This window comes from Nipponia nippon, unplaced genomic scaffold (genome assembly GCF_047370975.1).
Source record: "Nipponia nippon isolate SJK-2023a ecotype South Korea unplaced genomic scaffold, ASM4737097v1 scaffold_2, whole genome shotgun sequence".
Lineage (NCBI taxonomy): Eukaryota > Metazoa > Chordata > Aves > Pelecaniformes > Threskiornithidae > Nipponia > Nipponia nippon.
Genome location: NW_028262336.1, coordinates 119943169 through 119969527, shown reverse-complemented (window position 1 = coordinate 119969527; position 26359 = coordinate 119943169). Strand labels below are relative to the sequence as shown.

The 26359-nt window shown below is 35.2% G+C and overlaps 1 protein-coding gene across 1 annotated transcript in view; it reads left to right on the top strand.

Annotated features, from left to right (window-relative positions):
• Positions 1 to 26359, top strand: part of DEUP1 (deuterosome assembly protein 1) — a 48916-nt gene that overhangs the window by 15742 nt on the left and 6815 nt on the right. Inside the window, exons 5-13 of the mRNA XM_087757701.1 lie at positions 1196 to 1330; positions 4312 to 4425; positions 6855 to 7067; positions 11437 to 11582; positions 12213 to 12318; positions 13967 to 14164; positions 15187 to 15273; positions 17786 to 17985; positions 23816 to 24113. Of these exons, the coding sequence (XP_087613827.1) occupies positions 1196 to 1330; positions 4312 to 4425; positions 6855 to 7067; positions 11437 to 11582; positions 12213 to 12318; positions 13967 to 14164; positions 15187 to 15273; positions 17786 to 17985; positions 23816 to 24113 (1497 nt within the window). The remainder of the gene's footprint in view (positions 1 to 1195; positions 1331 to 4311; positions 4426 to 6854; positions 7068 to 11436; positions 11583 to 12212; positions 12319 to 13966; positions 14165 to 15186; positions 15274 to 17785; positions 17986 to 23815; positions 24114 to 26359) is intronic.

The following is a 26359-nucleotide window of genomic DNA, read 5'->3' as shown; positions in this document are numbered from 1 at the left end:
GTCTCTAGGAAGTTTCCAGATGATTTTTGAACTCCAGTTTCTGTTCTGTATCTTCTCTGGACTTTTCTGGCCACCTTTGTTATCTGCACAGACCTCAATTGCTCATTCCAGGTAGATCCAGTAGAATTCCATTCCATTTCCAGTTACCTCCTTGGAGTAATTTCTTTTCCAGACAGTAGTTCACTTGAGCAGTTAACAAAAATATGAGATTTTATGGATTTTGTTTTGTTAGGCAAAGAACGTTATGTTAGAGTCAGAATTTTTTAAGAGAAGCTGTAATTATTACAGAGAATGTAAGCCATCATATACACCTGAATTTAAGGGAAGAGACATGATTAGTATTCATAGTTGTTTCTTTTCTAGTCAACATTCTTCGCAAAGTTCTTTCACTCTTCTTCCCTCAAGACCATATTTTTAGTGTTTCTTTTGTCAATATCCTTGGTTTTCCTTTTTTTTTCAAAACCAGATGTACGTATCTCTACCAGACAATGTCAGTTTGGTGTATCAAATCCGTTAACGGCCACTAGCCCCTTTGCTTGTGCAGTGTAGCTAACTGTTGATCAGACTGGCCATTTTTCTGAAGAGGCTGGTACCTTCTGCAGAGGCTGGAACTTCTACTGGCACCTTCCCCTCTCTGCCTCTGATTCCTTTGCCTCTGACTCCTAAGCCACGCTTTCATGGTAAGATCAATAGGCACAACAGTATTAAGTGTCTAATTCTCATAGACAGTCTTTGGTACTCAGTGGTTCCAGGAGAATGCAATCATCACATACCTAACATTTCAACAATTTTCATGGTAAAAAAGAAACATGCAAGTTTAAAATACATTAATGATAATCCCTCATTCTGGCTAGTGAAGCACCCTTTAAAAATGTCAACACAAGATGGCAGTAAACAAGTGTAGAACATTTCATATAAACATTGTAGAGGAAATGACACTATGGGTAACAGTGCCATAAAGAACTTCAGCAGAATTAAGTAGCTGTCAAATTAACCCATTTGATCAGTTAGCTAACATTTATATGAGAGCTTAGTCTTGTTCATGTCTAAGAAATTAACTTTCTTAATTCTTTGTTACATTGATTAAATATTTAGAATGGTGAAGCTGCAGTTGGCTATTCCAGCATAAAGAAAACTTTGGCCACTTGGTCATCTTTGATAGATTCTGCATGTTCAACTCTGCTTTCATTTTTAGTTTTCAGAGTTGACACATAGTTATGAAAAGCTACAGTCACATCAGTTAAAACAAAAAAAAGTTGAAAGCAGAGAAAAATGTGAGGAAAGCCTAGAGGCACCATCTGAACTGAGCAATTTATACAAGAAACTGGAGGTAAGAATACTTTGTTATTATATTCTAATTTTAATATGCCTTCAGAACTAATTTGTGGTTTACAGTTGTAAACTTTAATTTCCTGATAATTCTACAAAAATTATATTATTTTCTTAGTCTAGCAAGAAAAGGTGCATATATTAGTATTCAGGTTTTGTTCTTTTATCCAAGTTTTATTAGTGTTTTTAGTAGTTTTATGAGTTAATATAGATAATTTTCTTCATAAGTGTAGCTATAAATAAATTTTACTTTTTTCCTAATTAATACATGTGTGCTGGATAATATAATCTGTTGAGGCATGAGACTTTTTACGTATGCAGGATACTGTCACATAATACGTACCATTAATTCAGGTTTTATAGACAACTTTGACGGTGTAGGGCTAGATAGAAAAAGGATTTAGGATTGGAAAACTGTTTGTTATACACATATCTTGTCAGCACCCATGTACCTGAGGCAATCCACAACCTTGACCTCAGTACCTAGTTTCCTTAGGTAACACATGAGGAAGGATGAGGCCCTTAAAAATACTTTCCACAGAGTCCAGCACACTGTGTGGGGGCTAGGTACTATGAGATGCTGAGGCCAGGATTCAGTCATATTCCCTGTCCCTCTGGACACAGAATGGATTTTGGCCAACTTATTCTTGGATACAAGAAGATACTGATTTCTGATCATAATTCCCGGCCTCAACTTCTCAGAGTTAGAAGTTACTTTATGGCCTGTGGAATAATCAGATATTTATTGGGTCAACAGGAGAGTTAGCCAGCCCAGAGAACTGGCATATAGAGAGTGTGCCTCCAAGTGGTGGCTTCTCCCCAAATGCTCTTATGGCTACATTCACTGGTGCAGAATCCAGTCTCATTTCTTATAACTGAGCGATGTCATCTCTAGCTATACTAATTTATGCTGCTTCTTTTTCACTTATCCAATAAATTTGCTGGTATCCTGTGCAAAGTGAAACAACTTCATAAGGAAGAATTCCAGAGCCTGTTGAAAAATAGCATTTGTTTGTTAGGTAGAAAATTAACACAGGAAGGTTTCAGGTTCTGTGTGGAGAGAAGATTATTAAAGTGAGTCTTCCACATATGGGGAAAACAGTCTAACCACTAGTCTGATGAAACATAAGAGGATCACAAAAAAAATGTGCATTTTCTCTGGCCATCCTTTGTAAAGAGTATAATAAAGTAGTGTGTGCTTCAAGCGTTTACTAAACTGCTTCCTGTAGGGAAAGTAAGCAGAGGAACACCAGTTGAAAGTGTGAGCTAGTTGCCTAGTTGCTAAGCATTGTGAAGACTTATAGGCTTATGATGTAGGTTGATGTAGATGTATGATATAGATTATTTACACACTTTGAGAACTTTTCAATCAAAAATTTAAGGTCTAATAGATTTTAAGTACTTTCATACTTAAGCTGCAATTAAGAAGAGTTTTAGGATCTTTATTTTGAATTTGCCTATCTTCTATGTTATTCTGTAAGACAGAGGACTAACTTCTGTGACCTTCATGTGATTGTTCCTACATAGCAGGACACATCCTAGACACATCTTAGCTCTACATAATGTTGCTGTTTCTTCCGCATGGAAGAGTCCTCTACCATCAGTAAAGCTACTGCACTTTGGACTGCAGCATAGCTGCCAACATCTGCTACTACTAGAATAATAAATGGTTTATACATCTATCATTGACTAAATATATCACTACTGTGAAACTGTCTGATCCAGCTAATTTGAGAGTGACCTTATTCAAGATTAAAATGTGAAAATAATGTAACACAATGCTATAATTTGATTAATTATGCAGTATGAAAAATGAGTGCTTGGAACATATTCAGCAAATTCTAGTATTCAGGAAATAATTACTGTGTTGAAAATCTACTAAGCTCAGCAGTGCTTTAGTAAGGCCTTGAACCTGCAGTCCTCATTAAGTAGTCTGAAACTCCGTTTGCGTCACATTTTGTAATATGGGAAGATGTTTATTGGTTTGAAACGCCAAAGCAGATATTAAGAAAGCTGTAAGAGAAGATTTGTATTAATCTATGTTGGAAAGCATTTGATTTTGTTTCAGTAGCAAATAAAATCTTATTTTTTAATATTTGGGGAATATACCAGTTTAGGATAATTATAAAAAATTATCTATCTTCTTGGAACCAACATTTCCATTGTGAAAAAGGAAATTCTCATAACAGCTTATAAGTATTGTATTTTTCATTGTATAAAACAGTATACTGTTATTTTGCTAATTCTTCAAACTAAAAGAGCAACAGCTCTAGTAGCTGGAGTTCTACTTATTTTGTAGGGTACTGCCTTTAAAGTCTAGTTTTGAACATGTAAGAGCTGGTATAACTTAAGAGCAAATTCAAATACACTATAAATAGGAATATAAGTGCAAATATAAAAATAGTATTAGATAAATCTGATATAATAGAATTTGTTAAACAAGTTTTTGTTTAAACTAGGTGAACTCAGAACCAGAAGCAGCTATTGTAAAGAGAGCAAGCCGTAAAATTTATTCACAGTAGCTGCTGTCCCATTGATTCAAAAAAAGGGAAAAAGCAAGCACTCAAAACATTTGTCTGAATATTAAGGGTTTGATTCCCTGCTGATTACTCTACTTGACACTGATATAACTGTTAAGTCACAGGAACTACCCTCCAATAAAATGCATGTATTATAGCCATAACTTTAAGAACTACAGCAATGGAAGTGATTTAAAATATTTTATCATTTTTAATCAATGATGATGTTTACTGCCCAGTTTTTTCACATTAACAGCCCTTAAGACTGGATTTTTTCTGATGGGGATAGCTGGATGGCTGGTTTATATAATTTTTTTTTTTCCTCTTTCCAAAATTATGAAAAGATTATGTATTAATAAAAAAACAGATTTTTCTTAGAACTATACAAATTACAAAGTTATTTAAATTAAGGAAAAAAAGTTCTTTTCCCTGTGTTTATGAGCCTTCTTTTGCTGTCTTTCAGGAATTTAAGGCAAAATCAAGAGAATGGGATAAGAAGGGGAAAATCTGCCAAAATTATCTTGTTTATGTAGATGCTCAACAAAAATTATTGTCCAAGAACTGTAATTTATTTCAGGTAAAATTCCTACCTTCCTGCTTTAGGAAGAAAATGAGCTGTTAGCTCAGCTAGAGTTATTTTAACTTAGTTTAAAAGCTCTGAACACCACTAAGCTTTAATGAATCTGACAATACATGGATATATTCATAGTGAATACATTGCTTTAGGTAAGGCAGACCCATACTGAAAGATCTAATGATACATACAGTTATTTTAATTTTATTTTTCTGAGGACAATGAGAAAATGAATAAGTATCATGATGAAAATTACAATATTTCTGATTAAAAAACTGCAAAAAGCAGGGCATGTTCCTTTTTACTTTTTTAAGTATACTGTGGAGATACTTTTATTTTTTATGCTGTTTACTAATATGCAATTAATTGTGGTGACAAGTTATTGAAAAGTATCTCACCAAGTAATACATGTCATTACTATGTTGACTCAAATATAAATTTCCCTCAAATCTAAGATAGCCCTCATGTTTTGAAGATCATAAATATACATTAATATGATTTATGCAGAAAAATGAATTGCTATATCCTATTCCAAAATCACATTTAGAGTTGTTTGTTGGATCACTTATCCATTTTTTGTCATATTTTTCAGCTTTCAAGTTACCATTCAGTCCTTGGTTGACTTTGTGATTCTTTTTCACTTGCCAATTTGCTTATTACTTTTTTATATAGCCTATTGATCTAGCATATTTTTATTTTTTTAATTCCTTCCAATCCAGAACATAATATTGATTTAATGATGTCTTGATGACCTATCCTACTCTAAAAAAAAATTAGAAAATAACTTACAAGTTAACTGGGCCACAAGACAGCTCAAAAATTAAGTAAGGGGAAGCCAATTATGTTGTTGACTGGTAATCCCCTTTTCCACTGTTACTGAGCTCATTGGATCTTAATCTAGTGAAAAAGTTTCTTAACAATTCCTATGAGACTCTTTACCCATATCCAGAGTTTCCAAGGATGACAGTTAAGTTTTGTTTATAGATGCTGAAAGCATTATATTGCAACTATTGAACTTCCATACAAATGTGTTAAAAAAGCAAGGCTTTGACTAGAAAAACTACTGACTGATGCATGTTGATTATATAGTTAGACAAGTCAAAATAGAATGATCATCCACATTTTTCTGTTGTGGCTTAAATCACTGCCATCGGTGAAGTTTCTTTGAAGACAATTTTCTTCACAATTGTAACACCAACTAGTTTATTAAATAGAAGTCTGATGGACTGTTACCCCTTAACTGTTTCAAAATTGGTCCAGTGTCTTTGTCTCCAATTCCTCTTCTGTGAGTCTTTGATTTCCAGCTGGAGTCTTGCACTATATTTTTCACAGGATGCTTTGACATTTCGGTGTGTCAGACTCCATAACTTAGATGTCAGGGGGACCTTGATTTATTATCTATGGAAATTAAGCTTACCTGCAAATTTCTTTGGCTTTTTATTTGATATGCAGCCAGTGGTCAGTTCTACTTAGGTGTTCAGCCAACACAAATTATGGGAACATAGTCAATGACATCAAAAGCTATCTAAAGCACACCTTTTTGCAGTCCTTATCAATGAAATACAGTATTTGTAACCCTATTTATTTTTAATATACATTTTGTTGCTCAACTTGATCTCTGCACATGATATATGGTTTCCAGGTTATATTTTGTCATCATTTTTCAGCTAATTCTCAGTCTTCTGGAAGATTACTTCTGCTTGTTAATCTCCCAGTAGAAGGATCCACGTGGATAATTTTTTAAACAGCAAAAACAGTTACCATAGTAATTATGCTTCTTCACGATGCCTGCGAATTCACAAATACCGGCAATACCAATTTTCTGAAGTTTTGGGTTTAGGATTGTAATTAGTACAAGAAACTGAATGGAGTGTGGGACTCTGCAGAATGTGCAAATGATTCTTCCCCAGGTTTAAGGATAATGGTATCAAAGAAGTACAGTTACTGTAGCTGTTTATACATGAACTATGTAATGCTAGCCCTCTAGTCAAAGGTTAATATCTATCCTGAGGCGCACACACACACACACACAACTCCTACTGAGTTCAATGAATCAAAGAAGAACATGTCTTTTATATTATTTTTTATAGGTAACTGCTTTGAGTAGGTCATCATAATCACCTTTTTCACATTTGGGGCTAATTAACGTTAAGTGCTAGGGAAATACACAGCAAAGGAGAGAAATCCTTGAAAAAATTCTGTGCCCTTGAAAGTTTCTGAAACATTTTTCTTACTGAGAGCAAAGAGCTCGAGACTAAAAAAAAGGAAGTATCCTTTAGAGAAGTAATGCGAACTGTTGCAATTGTGCCATCTTTTCTCAGCAAATACTGGTGAAAATGGAAATAGCTTTATGATTTTAGTAGTAATGCTTTGGTCCTGACAATTTACATGTAATTATTGAATGTCATTTAAAAGATTTTCTTATTTTATAGAAGCAGACCCAGAATTATCAATTCCCAATAAGCAATAAGAAACAAAACCAAGAAGAGGTGATTACCTATGGCCAGCCCAAAAGTGAAAAGGATGACTTGATTATTGAAAAGCTAAAGGCAACTGTGAATGAAATAGCAATAAACAAGAATAAACTAGAAGAGGAAAATCTGAAACTCCGGGAGGAACTAAAAACGTACCAAAACCAGTGCCAGGTAGTAATAGTTTTTCTTTGTCATGATGACTGTGGAATTAATGTTGGTGTATTAATTACTTAGGAGTATACTTTAAAAAGTTGTACTGAGATGCCTATATAAAAGATCTGTACATTAGGTATATTCTTTTCAGGAACACAGAATGAGCTGTGAACAGTACAATTTTTTGAGTAACACTTAAAGAGAAAACAGAAATATGTTTGATATGTAGCAGAATATTTTATTCTTGTCTATCTAGGGTTTTATAACTTTCCTGTATCTATAGCATCTACGGGAACGTAGTCTCATTCACTTGGTTCCTTGTATATAAATGACTTCTATGAAATCTCTTTATCTGATTTATACCTTGTTGTATACTGTGACATATAGCTAGTAAATAAGTACATAGAAAAGTGTATGGTATACTTTGTTATTGAAAGCAGATTTTGCAGTCAATGAATTTTTAAGTTGCCAGCCATGTGAAGAACCATCAGTTTTTATCTTATCCCTAGTGTACCGTTTTTCAGTGTAGCACAGATCTATGAAGACAGCCATTTGGGCCTCTTCTTTTGGTCGTGATATATAAGTTCTGACAAGATTGAGATAATACAAGAACTTTACAGCCTTTTTTATTAGCTATGTTTGAAACAGATCAGGAATGAGATTCTCATTGCTATTTTTTTCTGGTCACATATATAAATAATGCTTTTGCTTATTTATTTAAGCATTTCAAGGTTCAGTAATATATTGAATGGCATACAGTGACTTCGACTCTTTCTGGAGCAAGATAACCTATTTCTGTTCATAGACAACCTTGCAGAGTTATAACTTCATATGCAATATACTTGTTAGGAATTAACATATATGGGGTGGAGGTTAATTTCAGGTGTTGTCAGAACAGCCAAATTTAGCACATGTGTTGTTTATACATTTCATTTGCACGTTATTTCACTGAGTCATTTGCCTGTATGCAAGTTCTCGTTATGCAAGCAAAAACCTCTGTTTTAGGGCCTGTTAAAAAGGCTGCCATCAAAAGTAGTGGGACTAGAATATGGAGTGGAACAAATCAAAGTGGAAAGGGAGGTGCTAACCTCTTCTCCCTGGTGTCCAGCGATAGGATGCATGGGAACGGTTCAAAGCTGCTCCAGGGGAGGTTTAGACTGGACATTGGGAAGCATTTCTTTACCGAGAGGGTGATTAAACACTGGAACAGGCTTCCTGGAGAGGTGGTCGATGCCCCAAGCCTGGTAGTGTTTAAGAGGCATTTGGACAATGCCCTTAATACCACGTTTTAACTTTTGGTCAGGCCTGAAGTGGTCAGGCAGTTGGACTAGGTGATTGTTGTAGGTCCCTTCCAACTGAACTATTCTATTCTATTCTATTCTATTCTATTCTATTCTATTCTATTCTATTCTATTCTATTCTATTCCATTCCATTCCATTCCATTCCATTCCATTCCATTCCATTCCATTCTATTCTATTCTATTCTATTCTATTCTATTCTATTCTATTCTATGGCAGTTGGAGCAGGTGGATAGATGCTGTACGATGGAGAAAGCAAATGACATTGTGCTGTAGCCTTTAAGAAAATCTTCAAGCAAGAGGATTTTTGGAATCATGTGAATAGAGTACAGGAGCTGTAGGAAGCACTGACGACATTTTAAGTGGAAGTGGAGCTAGAGGTACATACCATTATAAGCTAAAGGGCAGAAAGTTGCAGAATAACTGTGCTGGTGGTGTGGAATACCGCTGTGTTAGTTAGAAAAGCTGCATTTGCAAATAGCTGCAGAAGGGAAACACTGCTGTAAAGTCAATGATGTATGGTGAAAACGTGTAGCTCAGAGAAAATATTTTTTTAGAAATTTCTGTATGAGAAAGAAGGAAGTGGAAGGCCTGTTGTCAGCCAGAAGAGGTAAGCAGGTTTGCGTGAAGGAGTGCTAGGTGGAGGATGGGAACAGTTGGACCTGATGTGGGTAAAGGAGGAAGCAGTAGATGGGAATCTTGGTGGGGAGAAGGCTGATGGCAGCAAGCCTAGTATTGTGCCTCAAATAACTTGTATGCCTATGACCATTTCATGTCTGCTACTAAATATTTCTCTCATACTAATAATCAGTAAGGAAACAGTGATAAAGTGAAATGTATGAGGACCAATTTTTTGGCTGTACAGCAAATAGGAACTTTAGAAGACTGCAGACTATTTCTCTACCTTATGAATGATCTGACAAACTTAATTGCAGCCATACAGGAGAGGCAGCCTGAAAACATCACATGGGAGGCTTGGTTCTTGGAAAGTCTGCATTAAGTCAGTTGCTGGACACTAATTTACATAGAAACACAGCAGATAATAGTATTAAAATGGTTGAACACCTTTGAGTAGAATTAGAACAGGAGCTGAAGAGGAATTTTTTGAGACTTCATTTTGATATCAAACATGGCAAGCTAGTTGAAGCAAAACTTTTCACAGAAGAGAAGAGAGGATTTGGTAAATTTTTCAAATTGAAACAAACTCTTAAAAAGTTATGTTTCATTAGATATGTTCTAAACAAAACCCAAAGTTTTCTGGTTCAAAATTAATTTTCATTTTGGTGTTTTAACTAGCTGCAATAGATATTTCCTAAAATAATAAGTGGTACATCTCTAAATGATTTTTTTGAAGTGACGTGTGAAACTCTTGACCTCAAGTTCTGTTTCAATTATTATTGTGCTGCTGCTGTGGCTGCTGTTGTTCCTGCTATTATTATAATTCACAGAAGAAAATACAATTTATGTAAATATGTACGATGACTGCAGTCTGCCACAGATGATGTGACTACCACCACGCAATTGTGCAGCATTCATTCCCCTTATCCACCTCCGAATGAAACCAGAGGGGTAACCCTCCCCCAAATTCATGTATTATAAAAGAATTGTGGCTATTTCTTGAATGTTGGAGTCATGAAGATGATCACAAGCAAGTCTTGCAGACAATTTTAACAATTCATTAAGCTTTATTTCACTTGAATATGCCCAGACTTGCATTTCAGAGTTTAAAAAAGCTCTCTCAGCCTTATTTAACAAAGGATAAGATGAATGAATCTGTATATGCAGTCCCTATAAAAAAATGCAAAAGCGCTTCATATCTGTCTTCGGCAGCCCTTTCAGCCAGAGGAAAACCACAGGCTTCTTGGAAGGAAGGTCATTCTAATATGAAGCTTTAAGGCAAATAAACCTTTGAAGTTCCTTGCTTGTGGTGTCATTTCTGGATTCTAGTTGTCTTTTGAAAGTTTAAAGACTTTATTTTTGCTTTTAAACATGGAAACTGTATTAAAATAAAATGAAGAAATTACAAAAAATACTAGTGTTTTTAGTGTAATAGTTTTAAAGGCAAAGGATCAACATCATTGGAATTTTATTTTTTTTTAATCTGGAACGTGCTTTTGGATCTTGAGTGAGAGGAAATAAATATTCTCCAGATATTATTATTGCAAGAACCTGATTATTATTGCTACTTTTGTTATTTGTGGGTTATATTTCCAAGTTCTTATCTTTAGTATGTTTTCAGTATATTTTGGGGAAATTCAGATTTTTTGGGGGAAATCAGATTTTATATATTTTATATTTATATATATAAATATATATATAAATAAATATATATATTATATCAATATTTAAATATATTTTATATATTTTATTGCCCAATATAACATGCATCTTCAGGTTGTCTATCCCATTATCAATCAGAAGTTAAAGGTAAAATAGACATAAGATTTGTGGAGTCCCTAAGAAAAATCTTTTTGTGATTGTTTGAAAATTTTATGATGTTCATTTAAATAAGCAATCAACTCCATGCAGGTAGAACTAATTTTGGAGATGACTGAGCAGACACCTGATCTGAGTACTTAAGTCTAGATGTATCTGCTCCAAGCTTCCAGGCAACGTTTAATGAAGACATGCACCTAATCCTGCCTTTCTATAGCCTGGTAGTTTTCAAGCTTATAAATTTGGAAATGGTGTTAGGAATATAGAAAATGGAAATTACTTATGGCACTAATTCTTGCATATGAAACATGTTCTAGGGTGCAGAACCTGCTGAAACAAGCAAACTGTGTATTTTAGATGCATTTAGTACAATAAAGAACTTCTGAATGATGTTTCCTATGATAGTTTCAGAGACAGATGCATTGGAACATTGCAAGAGCTAAAGAATATTCTGCATCTGATCTTTAGATGACCTTCCTGGAGAAAGGAACTGACGTGAAAGCAATGCCTTTTTCAGAAATGAAACTCAAAAAAAAAGCATGTCTGTGCTTTCATACAAATTATACAGGTATCGAAAATGATGTGTTATAATACAGCATTTTGAGCTGTCTAATGTTATTTAACTACTTATCTATTTGCTTGTTTCTTTAGAATATAGAGGCAGGCTTTTCAGAAATAAGAAATGAGCTGCAGTCACGGGATACTCTCTGGAGAAGGATACAACTGGAATGCCAACAGTTGCATAGAGAATTATTGAAAATCAGAGAGTATAAAGATATGCAGGAAATTCAAATAAAGTATGTATGTTAAAGAAAATATTTAAATTAACAAGTATTTCTGAGCTAATAACATTTTTCTTACATTTGATTTAAGTTAAGTCTGTTCAAAAAGATACTCTGGATTCACATGTCAGATTTGAAACAATTTTAGAATAAACTTTCATTGGCAATTATATATGACAAAATTGCAAGCAATAGATGCAGGCTCTGTTAAAAGGCTTTAATGCTGCCCAAATCTTTACAAATCAATGCATTTCATATATTTCTATTTATATGTTTACAGTCTCTTTCATTTTCTCATCATTAAAACACTTTGGAAGTAGTGTGATTAAGATTGTCACTAACCTCCTTTGAGTGGAATTTTCATCTTTTTATGGTTTATCTAATCTACTGTAGCTATTTGAGATTATATGAAATACCAATCTACGAGAGATTTCAGGATTCTTTCTGCATGCACTTGCATGGTCCTTAATCTCTAGAAATCTCCCAAGATCCAACCTGGCTTAGGCCAAATCTCTAGTTGTGGTGTTTGGTTTTTTTTATCAGCAAGAAGATCTTCCACAGTTTTACACTGTGGAGAGGATACTGTAAGTTAAAGGTTATTGAACTTTCTGCTTGTTTCATGTTTTGTTTATTTCTTATTTAAAGGCATCAGTCATCTTGTGTACAACTTACTGAGCAACTAGAAAATAAAAACGCTGAGTTATTACTATTGGCACAAAGTCAAGCATGCCAACAAGAAGAGCTAAACAAGGTATTTCATATTATTAAGTATTTCCAGATCTTAACTGCAATATGGGAGTTTTAGAAGAGAGCAAAGTACTGGCTTTGGGCATGCGCATATGCAGAAGAGAGCAGGAGGATAAATTGTGGTTTTAGGAGAGCATGAAGTTTTCATATATGAAAAAGTTTTCCTATACGGTTGCGTTTCTGGAGGTAGTTGTATAGCTGTAAAATTGACATTCTGATTCTGTGCACTAACCACAGAGCTAGCTACCTCATTGAAGTAATGGAAGAGACCATACCTGAGCATCACTGTGATTCAGATAATACCATGCAAGTAATGAACCCGCCAAGGCTATGAGTAATTCATAGGCTATAGGAGGTAAGTAGTAGTTTGTAGGTGGTCTCAGATGTAAGATATGCTAACAGATCAACGGATACAAGTCACTACGGCAGGTAGCCACACCAGGCTAAGCTTAATCAGTCACGTGCTGCACAGTTTAGGGCAGTGCTCTTTATGGACTACGCATCACATTGCATTGCACATTTCAGAAGTGCTGTGTGCAGGCAGTAGTGGCGTGGCACTGCGGAATGGCATATGGCTTGGCACGCCAAAACACTTTGGGAGTAGAGGATGCTCAGAACTCCTCTTACAGGCATGTTGTGGTTTTGCTGAGAAGCAATGTAAGCAGGAATATCTCTAATTGGATGCAGCTGACTTGGATGCAGCAATTTTGGCATGATAGTCATGATCTAGCTCTTAGGTTTTTTGTATCTGCATCTATTTGTTTATAATTCTAGTATTTCTGTGTAGTTTGCATAAATAAAAATGAAATGCCATCTGTTACTGATTGTGTACAGTACTGCAAGGAATTATTAAAACGGGTTCAAAGGTTGTTATGCTGGGTTTTGTAGTTTTGTTTCTTACATAATAAAAAAATCTATCAGTACTGAATTGTTGGTTATAGTAGAAAGAAAAACAATAAAAACAATGAAAAACAATGAAAACAATCTTTGTGTTGATTCTTTGGAGAACTCTGTACAGGAGATAGTGCAGAAAGTTTGACCGTAAATTTTACATATAATGGCAGGAAAAATTCTCATAAAGTGATTTACCATATACACTCTCTATTTCTAACATAGTTTCTCATTAAAAAGTCTCTAGATTGATTTATTTATATTGCTCCTAAGTTAATTTAGGCTTCATTAAACTTTTTTTAAACCTAAATTAACTTAGGAGCAATATAAATAAATCATACTTAGGTTTATTGAATGGATATTTCCTTGGATAATCTTTGCCATAAATTCCAATTCTTAAAATTAACATTAGTTTTATTACATTCTTTTTAAATGTTAATTTAAATGCCTTATATTTTGTTCATTTCTAATACTAAATAGGCAATATTTCTAAAATATTTCTAAATAGGCAATATTTCTAAAATATTTCTAAATAGGCAAATGAAAGCACAAGAGAAGCGTTGAAAAAAGATGTAAAAATAAATAAAGCTATGTGCACTGACTCATGAAGACATTTTATTACACAATCTCAAAAATCTCTGATTCGGTTAGAAGAGTTGGTGTCTTGGAAGCAACAGCAAAAAAAGTCACTGATAGGTAGCAAGTGATGCAATCGTATTTACTGCACAACATTTTTTCTTTTTGAAACATATTTGCTACAGATAAGAAACCATGTTTATCGAGAGGAGCAGTCCCATTGCTCTGAGCAGGAAAGAATGAAGACAGAAATCTCTGACCTGACAGAAGAGCTTCATCAGAAGGAGATCACTATAGCAACTATCATGGAGAAAGCTAGTCTTCTGGAAAGACAGTTAAAAATGGAGTTAGAGATAAAAGACAAATTGTTAGCAAAACAACAGGTATGCAAGCAGACAAAACAAGCCTAGATCATTTTACTCCACGCTATTGATAATGACGTACATTATCTGTGAAAAAAGACATTACATTTCTTGCTGTAGTTTTCATCAGCAGTGCTGTAATATCAGTGAAGTATTACTAAAGCAGCCAAATTGATGCTGGAACAAGAAAGCACCAGTAAATGCCAACTGTACATCTAAATTGCAATTCATTCTGACCATCAAATGTAGTTACCATTTTAACATGCAAAAGATCTTGAAAACTTCCAGTTTGTTGTTATTATGTGCACTTCATCATTCGAACCGTTTATTAGATTATCTAGAATGTTTCCTAATTTTTCAGGTTTTTTTAAGGCTTTTTGAAGAATGTTACAAATCTGCTTAGAAAATTCTTGTAATTTCAAAGCTGAAAACTGTAAGATACCAGTGTTTTAATGGCAAATTTCAGTTTTAAAAACAAATATGTTATCTTCATCACTTAGTTTTGTAAACCAAAAGAACCTTCATATTTAGAGGTTTCTGGGTATCTCTGCGTTTTCTGACAGGGTCGCTGCATATTGAAAATTGTGATGAATGTAATACTTTACTTTTGACAATAGGAAAGTTAGTGTTTGGGAAAATGAGAGACATCTCCTACTGTGTGGCACTCTTTACCAGGCCATATTCCCTATCGTATCACTAAAAGAGTGGATGTCGTTCCTAGGCTTCATGACTAGGATTTCATCCAGTTTCAGTGGCCTGCAAAATCTGTCCTTCTTTGTGTCTTGTAACTGCATGTGAACTCCCTTATTTTTCTACGTGATTATGTCTTTCAAAAAGGTAAATAAAATCAGAGGCATTGCGTTTGTGTATCTTTTATAGATGGCTTAAGACTTCTTTCTGCTGTGTTTAAAAAAATATATAGTTAGTTTAATAATTCTTTATGTATATTTTGTAAAATTAAACTTACATATATCTATACTCAGTGTTATTTCAGTTTAACAGTAATATTCTTGTGTTTGACTAAGAACTGAATCTTTTCCTAGTTGTTGGATTTCCAATACAAAGTTATCAAATCTGAAAACACACATCTAAAAGAGATCATGGAAAACCAGGAGTGTAAAAGTTGCACAGTAATTTTTTTTTTAATCTATACAATACGCAGAACAGTTACTTACATTTATTGTAAATGTAGATTGAGAGCATGGCAGATTTAAAGATTTCTGGCTTGCGTAAAATAAATAAAAATAAGGTGTGTGACATAGTCAAAACCAAGTGGTATTCACACACAGCCTGAAGATGGGTATAGCTAGGAATAATTTTGACCTTAATTGTAGTAAACTAGAAGTTAAATTTTTCAGTAACTAGACACTAAACAGTTTCTGGGAGCCTATTTTTTGTGAGTGACATCACGTGTTTCAGAAAATATTTATTTTTAAACAGTCATCATTCTCACAGATACAAAAATATGGCCCTTTTTGACTGTTTTACCCCTTTGTTCATATGATATAACAGTGTAAAAAAACGGACACATTTTGCCCTCACCCAAATTATTTTCAGTTTAGTATTGATTTCTCCCCAAACAGGGGATATTTAAAGTTTCATTCATAAAAAGTGTGCCATAATATCATGTAGAACTATAGTTTATATGGATATAATAAATATTACATATGCTGCCTTCCACAAAAAGCTTTAAAACGTCCCCTGCTTACAGAACATCTGCAGTTATCGTATCTATCACTGGAATGTTGCTTGTAAATACTGCTGTAAATACATCTTTGGGGGATTTGTAGCCTGTTAATTGTCTTGCTGTGGACTGAGAAATGCATGAAAGAACATCACATTTTTCCGCACCCTTAAAATAGCATATACGTCTATCAGTGATGTATTACCTATACAGACATGTACAAAATTATGGATATATGTGTGTGCATATATGATATATTATTGTGGAAACATAGATGGATGTATGTATGCACGTCTAGTTCTTCTCCACAGTGATATTCTTCATGAAGACTGAGAAGAGCTGTCTGACAAGAATCCTTGTAGATATCACGTTTGTTCAACTTTAACAGTAAAATCCAGTTACTAGGTATATCAAGGTCACTACACATATCAATACATTTGTGGACTTAATAATTCTTTGCTACTTTACCGGTGTATTGTGAGGATCTAAACATTAAAGATTGTGAGGTATTTGATAATAAGATTGCAAGGAGATTTTTATGGATGTGTTTGTACAGTAGAGCACTACACAAACCCCTCAAACGAGTGCCAGCCTAAGTCAGTATGGTGCAATGCATCATCAGGCAGGGTTACTTGTTTAGATTCCAAAAGCAATGTAGCTGTGCCAGCTCAGTTTTGGGGTTCATGCCACTATAACTGTACTGCTGATTCTACAGCTATTAGTGGTGCGGTGACTTAACACTCTCCTTCTGCCTCTGTTCTGCCACTCCTCTCCACTTGGGAGATATAGCTGAGCCCCTGCTCCCTAGCCTTGCACAAAATATTAACTTTTTGTATACTTTCTGGCCCTTCCATGTCAGCTTGGCTCATAAATTTCCCCTAAAACTAGCTAAGCAAGGCAAGGTTTACAGGAAGAGATGACATCAGACCAGTTAGTGCAAGGAACTGACAAGCTTTCAGGTGCAGGAGCCCAGTTGTGCTAGCAGTATACTAAGAACCAAATCCTTAATACTCATGAGTTACTGGGTTCCAAAAGAATAAGGTAAATCTAGAAATATATGAAAGCCCAACTTAATAAAATGTATGGGGGTTTAGTCTTTTGTGTATAATCTGATAAACTTTTTGAGAATTTTCTGTTGCTGACAGTATACTGTTATTGCAAATATATTTACACCATGCAATGCAGTATTCTGCAGAGAGGTAGTTCCAAATTAGCTAGCTAGCTCAGGTGTGCAGCATAGGCTTCATGGAATAAGTGACAGGACAAAAAAGGAATGGCTAGTCAACTTCCAGAGCTAATCTCCACCTTCCCCTCTTGATACCCTAGCAGATGGGCCTCTTTAGCCCCTGGTCGCAGTGCACGTGTTGCTTGCACTTTCAGTACTTTGACTTGTATACCATGTGGGCTAACCCAACCGAGAAGCAGGGTTTAGTAACACAGACAGAAAGCACTGTGCTAATGTGGCTTTACTTTACTGCGTCTGAAACTGAAGGTGACTGTATCTCGGCACAGATATTAAATTGTGCCTGGAGCCATACCCTGTATCTAGTATAGTAATGAACTTCTATAATTTTTCTTGTTATTTTTGGTGGAATTGTTACTGGAGGGAGCAATACAGTCTGCAGCTATAGCTATTATGGTTGCTTTTATGTCATCGGTTTCACAAAGCAAGTGATGAATTTACAACAATAATATTTTGAATGCATGTTTGTTGAGAAATTTTAATTTGTTTTATTGTGTTATAGAGGCTGTTATTCCTTCTTTTCCATTTATCTACAGTGTTTCTTTTCTGGAAGCAATTCTCTTGGTTTGCTATAAGTGCTGTATGATTATATATGGTAGCTAGGTCTTTCTTTAGCATAGAACATCATTGTTTCGTGTTTGCTTGTTAAAAATACTAACATCCATTTATTTTGGAAAAAATAACTATTTAATGATGGTTTTATCTCCTTTCACAGAGTATAGATTTATCTAACAAAGAACATGGAAATTTCACAGCTTCCATTCACAAACTGGAACATGAGAATGTAAGATTACAAAATAGTCTTGTTATACTACAAAATGACACGGAAACATCGATACTGGGTCATATGGATACATATAGAGAAACACAGCACAGCTACCAAACCCATTCAAAGATGCAAGAAAAGGAAGACAGGTAATATTTAGATTGTACCCATATATGAAACTTCCTGTAAGTTTTCTGGAAGCATCTAGCTGGACCAAAGTGTTAAGCTGCTTTTCTGTTTCTGTTCATTCAGAACTCTCACCAACATAAATATCAGACCTAGCTAGTATATTTGTAAGGATTTCCTACATTTTTCTGGGTGGCTAACTGAATCTGGCAATAAATAAAGTCCCACAAATGTTTGATCATTATTTTAATATTTGTCACATGAAAAAACTTTAAAAACTTTTTATGTGCTGCTTACGTTATTCTTAGTTCCAGGTTTTCCAAAACAGGACAGAATGTATTTTTACTGCCAAATAAAAACAAGACAAGGAAAGGATATAAAAACCAACATGAGAGGTAAACTGCTCCACAGGAGGTTATCTTAATAAGCAGTTTGAACTACAACTCCTGCTGAAAAGCTTTGTGTCCCGCCAGTTTCATTTGTTGGAAGTTTCATTAAATGTATTTTAATGCCTTGTCTAGTTTTGGTGTTCTTGGGTGACCTGATTTTTAAAAGAAACGTAATTTCAGATGCCCTGAATAAATCGTTACTACAATAAACTCCTTGTTAGGGAAAAATAATGAGGCTTAAGAATACTCAGACTCGTAGAAAACATATTGTAGTGATGACTTCCTTCTTAATTCCCTGTATTCAGTGAAACACTGAATTACCTTCAAACATGTTACAATCATGGCATTGCAGTAACAAAAAGAAAACTAAACTCCCTGCTAAACAATATTTCACAGTACAGGAGAGTAAAAATTAATAGGAAGCTAAATATTTTGACCATTTGTAATACAGAACTTACATGATAATGCTAATGTAAAACAGTTCTGTGAAGCAAAGTTTACATAACTGGAGCCAAAATTGTACAGGTTAAGATTTCGAACTTACACATTCCGTCTTTGGCAAAAGGTAAAGTGATTTTCTTTCTACAAAACAGAAAGGCACCCCATTATACGTAGCTACATTACTGCCTAAAATTTCCTTTTAAATGTGATGTTTAGTGTTGTGGATAGTATTCATGTGTATGTAAATATATATATTATATGTATGTATGTACATATATATACACACATATACACATGTATATATATGGAAGAGGCAGGTATGGCTGTTTTCCTACTAAGTTTAAAATTATGTTGAAGGTTTTGCTGAAACAAACATTTACAAACCAAGATACAGACTATTCTGCACCTGTAGGTCGCATAATTTCACCAAAACTTGGTCAACGCAATTTTTGCTCATCCTTCCACTCTTAGGTGAGAAAAAGTAAGATTTTTTTCCCATTTTCTCAGGAATTACACTTGCTGTACATGAGGAACTGTGAAATTTCATTCATGAGAATTTAAATGTAAGAGGCAATAGAACTATGCAGGTAATTTGCAGGATTTTGATTTCATAGCCACTGAAGACCACTCTCAAACTAAAACTGGGGGAGAGAAACCTGGGAGAGCTAACCTTCCTCATAACACAAATCTCAGCCACAGTGCTGAACACAAATTATTATTCTAATTAATCTGATGAAACAGATATATTGAGCCTGGTTTTCAGGATCTAATACATGCATTTGATTTCCTAAGCGAAAAGCTATTTAGCTAAATAAATACAGACACAGATTTAAAAAAATGTTCAAATTCCACGTGTACTGTATATACACATCAGCCAGCCAGTCTTTTTAAGATCGGGCCCTCTCTATACTGTTAGTTCTCTGTTCCCAAACAGGGAACTACCTCAAGATTTTCTCAGAAAACTAAAATTAAATTTTCAACCATCAAATGTATGCAGATAAACCAGGAAATTTATGTTGGTTGAGTTAAACTCTGGGGTATGTTTTATTTTATTGTGAGCATAAACCATGTTATTTCTCTTTTAATTTGCAGTTCTGTTTCCATGGTAATTATGGCACTGGAGAAAGGGCACAAAGACTTTTTTTTACAGAGTAAAAAAATAGAAAGCATGGTGTTTGTGCAAGGGGGGTGTGTGTGTTTGCGTTTTAAATAGTAATTTTCAGAAGCTGTACTTTTTGTTTTTCCTGTTTGCATTCAGAAACCGAGAAAGGTTTGCACAATGAAAAAAAAGGTCTTCGACTAAGCATGTTCTATAATATTTTTCAGTCATGCCTCACAATCAGTACTAGAATCCTAGGCATGGGCACAGTCATTACTTAGATAGGAGACCTCTGGAGAAAAGACAGGAAATTGCAGGAAGTTATACTGGCGATTTAGAAAGAGGCATGATTTCTTCTTTCTTTCAGTATACAGTGAATTTCTAAACATCACAAAGTAAGATATGCAGGAGTGGCATCTTTTTGCTAAAAAAGACTGTGGTCGCATCCTAGCTATAACCACTTTAGTTAATTACTGTTCTCATATATGATAAATGACTTACTTCTAATTGTCATTTACATAAGCTTTCCCCACCTTCAAGATTTCACTCCTTTATTCAGACCTTACCCACATACAGTTAATTTAAATTTTGACATGGTTGAAGAGGGCTTTCTCTGATGAAGCTGATGTGTTTAGCCTGTTTCTTCCAAAATTAAAACATGCATGTGAGTTCCCAAATGAAAGGCTACTTATTTACCATAAAAATATACACAAAATAAGTAATTAGTCAAGCCAAAGTGCACTTTCATCACGTGGCAGAAGTGAGGGGGTAAAGGCTAGGACTGAATGCCTGCTAAGGTAGCTGGGGATTGCATAAAAGGATCTGTGTTGACAGTGAAGTATCTGTCTTAAGGAGGTTTTCACTACCCTTTGGAGGTCACACACCCTTAGTCATACTCAGCACTGTATCAGTTATTGCAATAAATAAACTGGAAGCAGTGAAAATGATCTCTTCAGGAAAGTACTTTTTAACCATTTTTAAAATCAAGCTAGCAGTTATACTTGCAAAGTAAAGGCATCAACAAGAATGCTGAAGACATTCTAATCATTAAAGATCTGTTGTTTTCTTTCCCGAGACTAGGTATGTCAACCAGCACAAGCTGCGTAAGGAATTTGTTTTGCGCTATTGAAGTCATTGATCGCATAGGGACCAGGCTGATTTTATATACGAGTCTGGAAAAATCGATCCTGTCTATATAAATTCGCTTTGCGAGGACATTGTTCTTTCACTTCTTGTCCCATATGTCGCCATGTCAACAGCGATATTATTTTTGTGGAGTGTGTGTATATGTTAAATACTCTGTGACAGTAAATCCACTGAAAGCATAAGTTACTCAACTGCAGTTATAGTGTATTTGCATTGCCAGTGTTAGCAAATGGACAGTTTTTTACAAATTTGCAGACATTTGCTTACCTTTACATTTGTATTCAAAGTACAACTCTGTTCTTAGATATTATTTTGCACTGAACTGGCAGAAATTTAAACTCCAACTGTGAAATCTGTCTGAAGTGAAGGCACAGTATCCATATCAAAGCACCTAAATGGAGGTGTCATGTTTTTCCAAGATAGCAAACAGCCTCAGCAATCCTATGGATTAGAGTAGGAAGTGGAGTTCGTTTAAAAAATCAGTCATTTTTTGGGGGGGATATCTGGTTTTACTATCTAAAAGCTAGCATAACTGTAGGCACCCAAGTCTGAACATTCTGGTCTTGGTGAAGGAAGCTATAACGTAAGAGTAATAACTGTTATTAAATACATAGAGAAGCAGTTCTGGGGGAAAAAGAACATAGACCACGTAGACTTTACTGGGGGTTTACGGAGGAAATTACTTCCAAAAAGGTCAGAACACAAGATGAAAAAAAAATCTGTGATTTTATTATTCATGCCATCTATCTTCAACTGTGGCAGGTTTTTTCACTGTGCCCTTCATCCAAACAATAGATGGAATGGACTTTAAAACACGGGGAAAAAAAAGAAAAAAGGTATTCTCCTGTGCCGAAAGAGCAGAGTGTATTTATTTAAAGAAAAGCATGAAAGAAAGGAGAAAAACTCTGCCCCCATAAAAGTAAACATTTTAGGTGATTTAGAAAACTGGAAGGTTTGGTGAATATTCTCAGAGTTTTATGTCAGAATGTGTAATAATAATATTATAGTAATAATAATATTATAGCATCATGCTTATAATTTGCTTTCCTGTAGCATTCAGAGTATCTTAATAACTACTTCTTTTGTAATCAGAGAAAAATATGTTCTTCATTAGTGCTCTGAGTTGTTCTGCACAGTCTATTTGTGGAGTACTCAGTTTCATGTTTCAGGGCTTATGTACAAGCAGGGTCCATTAAGACGGCACAGCCACCCTCTCCCAACACCAAATATTTAAATTAAGATTAGAAAATGATGGTGTGATCTTTCTGCAGAAAACACTGCCGTTTCCCTCTGCTTGGCAAATTCTTCTTTTTTATTTAAAAAAAAAAAGAAAAGCTCTTTTCCTTGGCTCTGAGCAGCATTGCATACTCTTGAATGTTTATAATAATTATATTTTAGTGGCAGAGAACTTGATCTTTAAAAGCTTTTATAGCTGCATTTCAAATTAGTAAAGTGTTTTAGGATATTTGCAGTGATAGGATCTTTTCAAACAGCTATCATGTTTAAGTATAGCACTTACATCCCAAGACTAAAATTTCAATTTTATCATAAGCACAGACCTCGGTACAATGGAAATTTTTACCTCAGTCAGAAATATCGTAACAGAAATGTAATAAAATCTGAAATAATTTAATTTTTTTGCATGGTTTGGTATATAATACAAGTAAAGATGCAATTGAAAATTAGTCTAATTCAGCAGACATCTGGGCAAGCTAGTCTCAAAATTCTCTGCTCTTATCAATACGGTTTCAGAATTGTTCAGTTAACTGTCAGGAAAAGAAGATATTTTGAATGGGAAGAAAACAGCTTTCTTTTTTTTTAAGTTAACCATAATATTTTTTGCTTTACAGAACTACACATTAATACAAATATGTGCTTTCACATCCATTCTGGTCACTATAAGTGGGATACAAGAGTTATGGAACATCATCATAAAATACTTAAAAATTCTTTTGTAAGCTTATTGTTATAAAAGCATGTTCTTGTACAATTTTTAAAAAGTGTACTTTAAAAAATTCTTTATTTCTCATATTAATCTCCAACGTGTTATCATTAAATCAGTGGCAAAATTAGTATTGCAGTAAAAACGCAGGATCAAAGATTCCTGTACTATTTTTTTTATTTAACTTATTTAAACATTTATTCTAAATTCTAGCTATTTGAACATAGTTGTTTAAGGTGATATTAGATCAAAATTGACTAATTATCCAACCACTAATAACAGTTTTTGTTTTCCATTTCACTTAGACTTTCATCTTTCATTTCCTTTATTTGTGTGGCTGAATTCACTCTAGTTCCTATCATAATACAAGCTAAGTTCTCAAGGCATGGCTGAAGAGTGCCTACATAGCTTCTTCCACCAAAAAGCTAAAGGAATGATAACCTTTGGCAAAGGATGGGTAACAAACACTTAAGGAGTATTGGTATCTTCACTATCTGAAGCAAGTCTGTGTTTTAGCTCTTGTCCTGCCACAATTATGTGGCAAGGCTACTCAACTTTAGCTCCAATGAAAGGGTTTAAATTAGTGTGATTTAAGTCACAGCTGAAGCAGACAGAGAATGCACACTCAGACATTTACAGTAACGTAGGTGGAAAGTTGCTATATTGCTGCAACTTGGTAATGCTTAATCTTATGCCCATAACCTCATGCATGAAGCAGTTTGCACAGCTAAGTAATCAAAATTGCACAAACAAATAAAATAAAACCAACCTCGGCTTTGCTGTGATAGCTTAGAGTTTTAACTGGTTTTCATACTTTGTTTTTTTTTCTCTTTTAGAACTTTACAAAAGAAAGATGCATGGCAAGTGGAACATCAACAGCCTGCTATGTTCACAGCCAGTGGATACCACAGAAACTGTAGCCCTGCTTTATATGGCCCAGGCAATACCACTGGTCCAAAAAGTGATAGCACTTTATCTTCTCATACATTTGACAGAGGTCATGAAAAGAAAATAGATTATAAATCTCCATCACCACCAGTGGGGTATCCTTTGGGCTTTGGGCCGTTTTCTGAAAAAGGCACAACAGGCAGCTTACTGAGCCCTGCTTACGATGCAGGAGAAACCGAATTATCAGTAAGTAACTATTTTTCTGTACCATATCTATTCTCAAAGATCCATCTGTGGACGAAATGCAGCCTTGGAGGAGCCAAAAATTAGATCACCGCTGTGGTCATTATTATTTATACAGTGCCAGCCCAGCAAAAATGGAAATACCTTACCCTAACATAAATGCAGTTTTTCTGGAGAGTATACATCCCCTACTGGGCCATACCTCTATACTAATAACAATGGTGATAATTACCTGCCATTATGTGATTGAGAGAGAGATTTCTACATTTTAGCTCATTGCCTTCTGTATTGGGGCACTCTGCTTCATATTGCCTTCTGGAAGGGCACTCTGCTTTAAGTGTATTTCCATAATGCCTGCAAACTTACTGCCTTAAGTGCTGTTAGACAAATCAAGTTTCTACAGCATTCAATTGATGGATGAAATTAGAGGAATTGCAGCAACTATTTTCTATGTGTTAGCTATTGTACTCAAAAAGGAACAGAAACGATAACTGCTGTAATCCTTATTTTTCTTGAAATGAAAGAGTAATAGTGCAGCATTCTTTCTTTCAGTCTTCATAGGCTGGAGCTTACCAACCTCCATGACAAGGGCAATAAATCTCACTTTGCCTAGGGCAACTTCTTAGGAAAAACTTTCCATAATTCTTTGACTTTAAGTCTCTCTTTAAATTTGAGCTTTATCCTCTTCCTTAGTATCTTCTGTTCTTCCTTAGGCCTCCACTACAGGCCACTATTTTTTTCCACTTGAAAACCTAGCACTTATTTTCCAGACTTCAAACCATGCAACCACACCACCATTAAATAACGGAACTAACAGATTAGTAAGGAATGGAGTGTGGTCATCTCTCTGTCCAGCTGTGATGCGTGCATCTTTGTACCCAGGAGATCCTGAACTGCAGGGGTGTGGCTGAGCCTGTCAAGAGAGAAGGGTGAAGACTTCAGCATTTACTGGGGGGAACCAATAGGCAATTTTCTTGCCATTCGTCACCTGAAGTAGGAGAGAAGAAGCATCATGACACCAACAATCATCTTCAAGCGGTTTGTGGTTGTCGTACCCTGGTTCTGCTGTCCACTTCAGAAATGGATGCACATCCTTTCCTATTGGAGACATGGCTGCTGGAAGACTGTCTTCATAGTCCAGAATCTCACTGTAGATAGGGAGCACCATAGTGCTGGCCTCCCTGGGAAGCAGGGATTGCAGTGCAGGCCTTCACTGACCATGGTCCCGGCAGCTGTGTCCCAGTAGTCAGAGAACAAGGAGAGAACCACATAGGCCTGGGTGTTGGATCTCACTTCCATTTTTCTATTCTTATGCTTCACAGGAATTTTAAGTAAATGGCTGTTGGTTTCTCATGGCTTGGGAGCCTTCCTCTTTTAAACTGCTAATCATGAAAATAAGTGTTTGGACTTTTTCAGGAGAGTCTGATAAACACCAGTTCTCCTCCTCTCTTCTGTCAGAAGTGTCAGTCAGAGACAACAGACCACAAAGCTTCTGTTTCCAGCCAGCCTGGGGAAAATGTCCATTCTGAGACACTTTTGCAAGCTGCAGGGAAACTATTTCCCAGCTGGCACTCAGGACAGGGTCGATGCCAAGGCAGTTGACTAGATTATAAGGAAAACACTTTCCAGCTGGTGTGTGGGCAAAGTACATAATGAAACTATTAAGCAAGTGATAATTCTCATACAGTCCAAATCAGTGGCATTGAAGCATGTACAAGTTCAGAAGATGGCCAAAATTAAATCATCACTCAGACTGACATTGGATACCACAGCTTTAGTGCAGAGATGATTCAACAGTCTGTTACTCTAGAGCTCTGTGTTCAAATGGAAAGCCATTGCATCAAGGAGAAAGAGGAAAAAACATACAATATGTTGTAAACCAGAGTTCTTAGACAGAGTTTCCAGGACTGATGTTTCACCTAAGTGAAATCTCCAGTATGTTCAAAACTTCTGAAGATGCTATAACAGACCATTTTTCTGAAGAATATTTGCAGCACCAACTGAAAACATCGGAATTGCAGATGATGTCCTGATAGCTACCAAAATAACTCTGTTGGTATTTAGGGAAGAGAGAAAATAGTTTCTAGGGCTTTAGACAAAGACTTATATCTCTCCTCCCAGTAGAGAGTCTTCAGACAACCTTAGTAAATGTTCCACTGGAACCTCTGCCCTTTCACGTTCCTACTTAGAGGTTACATGTGTAGAGAAAGTCATTTCTACCTTAGAGTAAAGTAGAAAGCTCAGCTGGG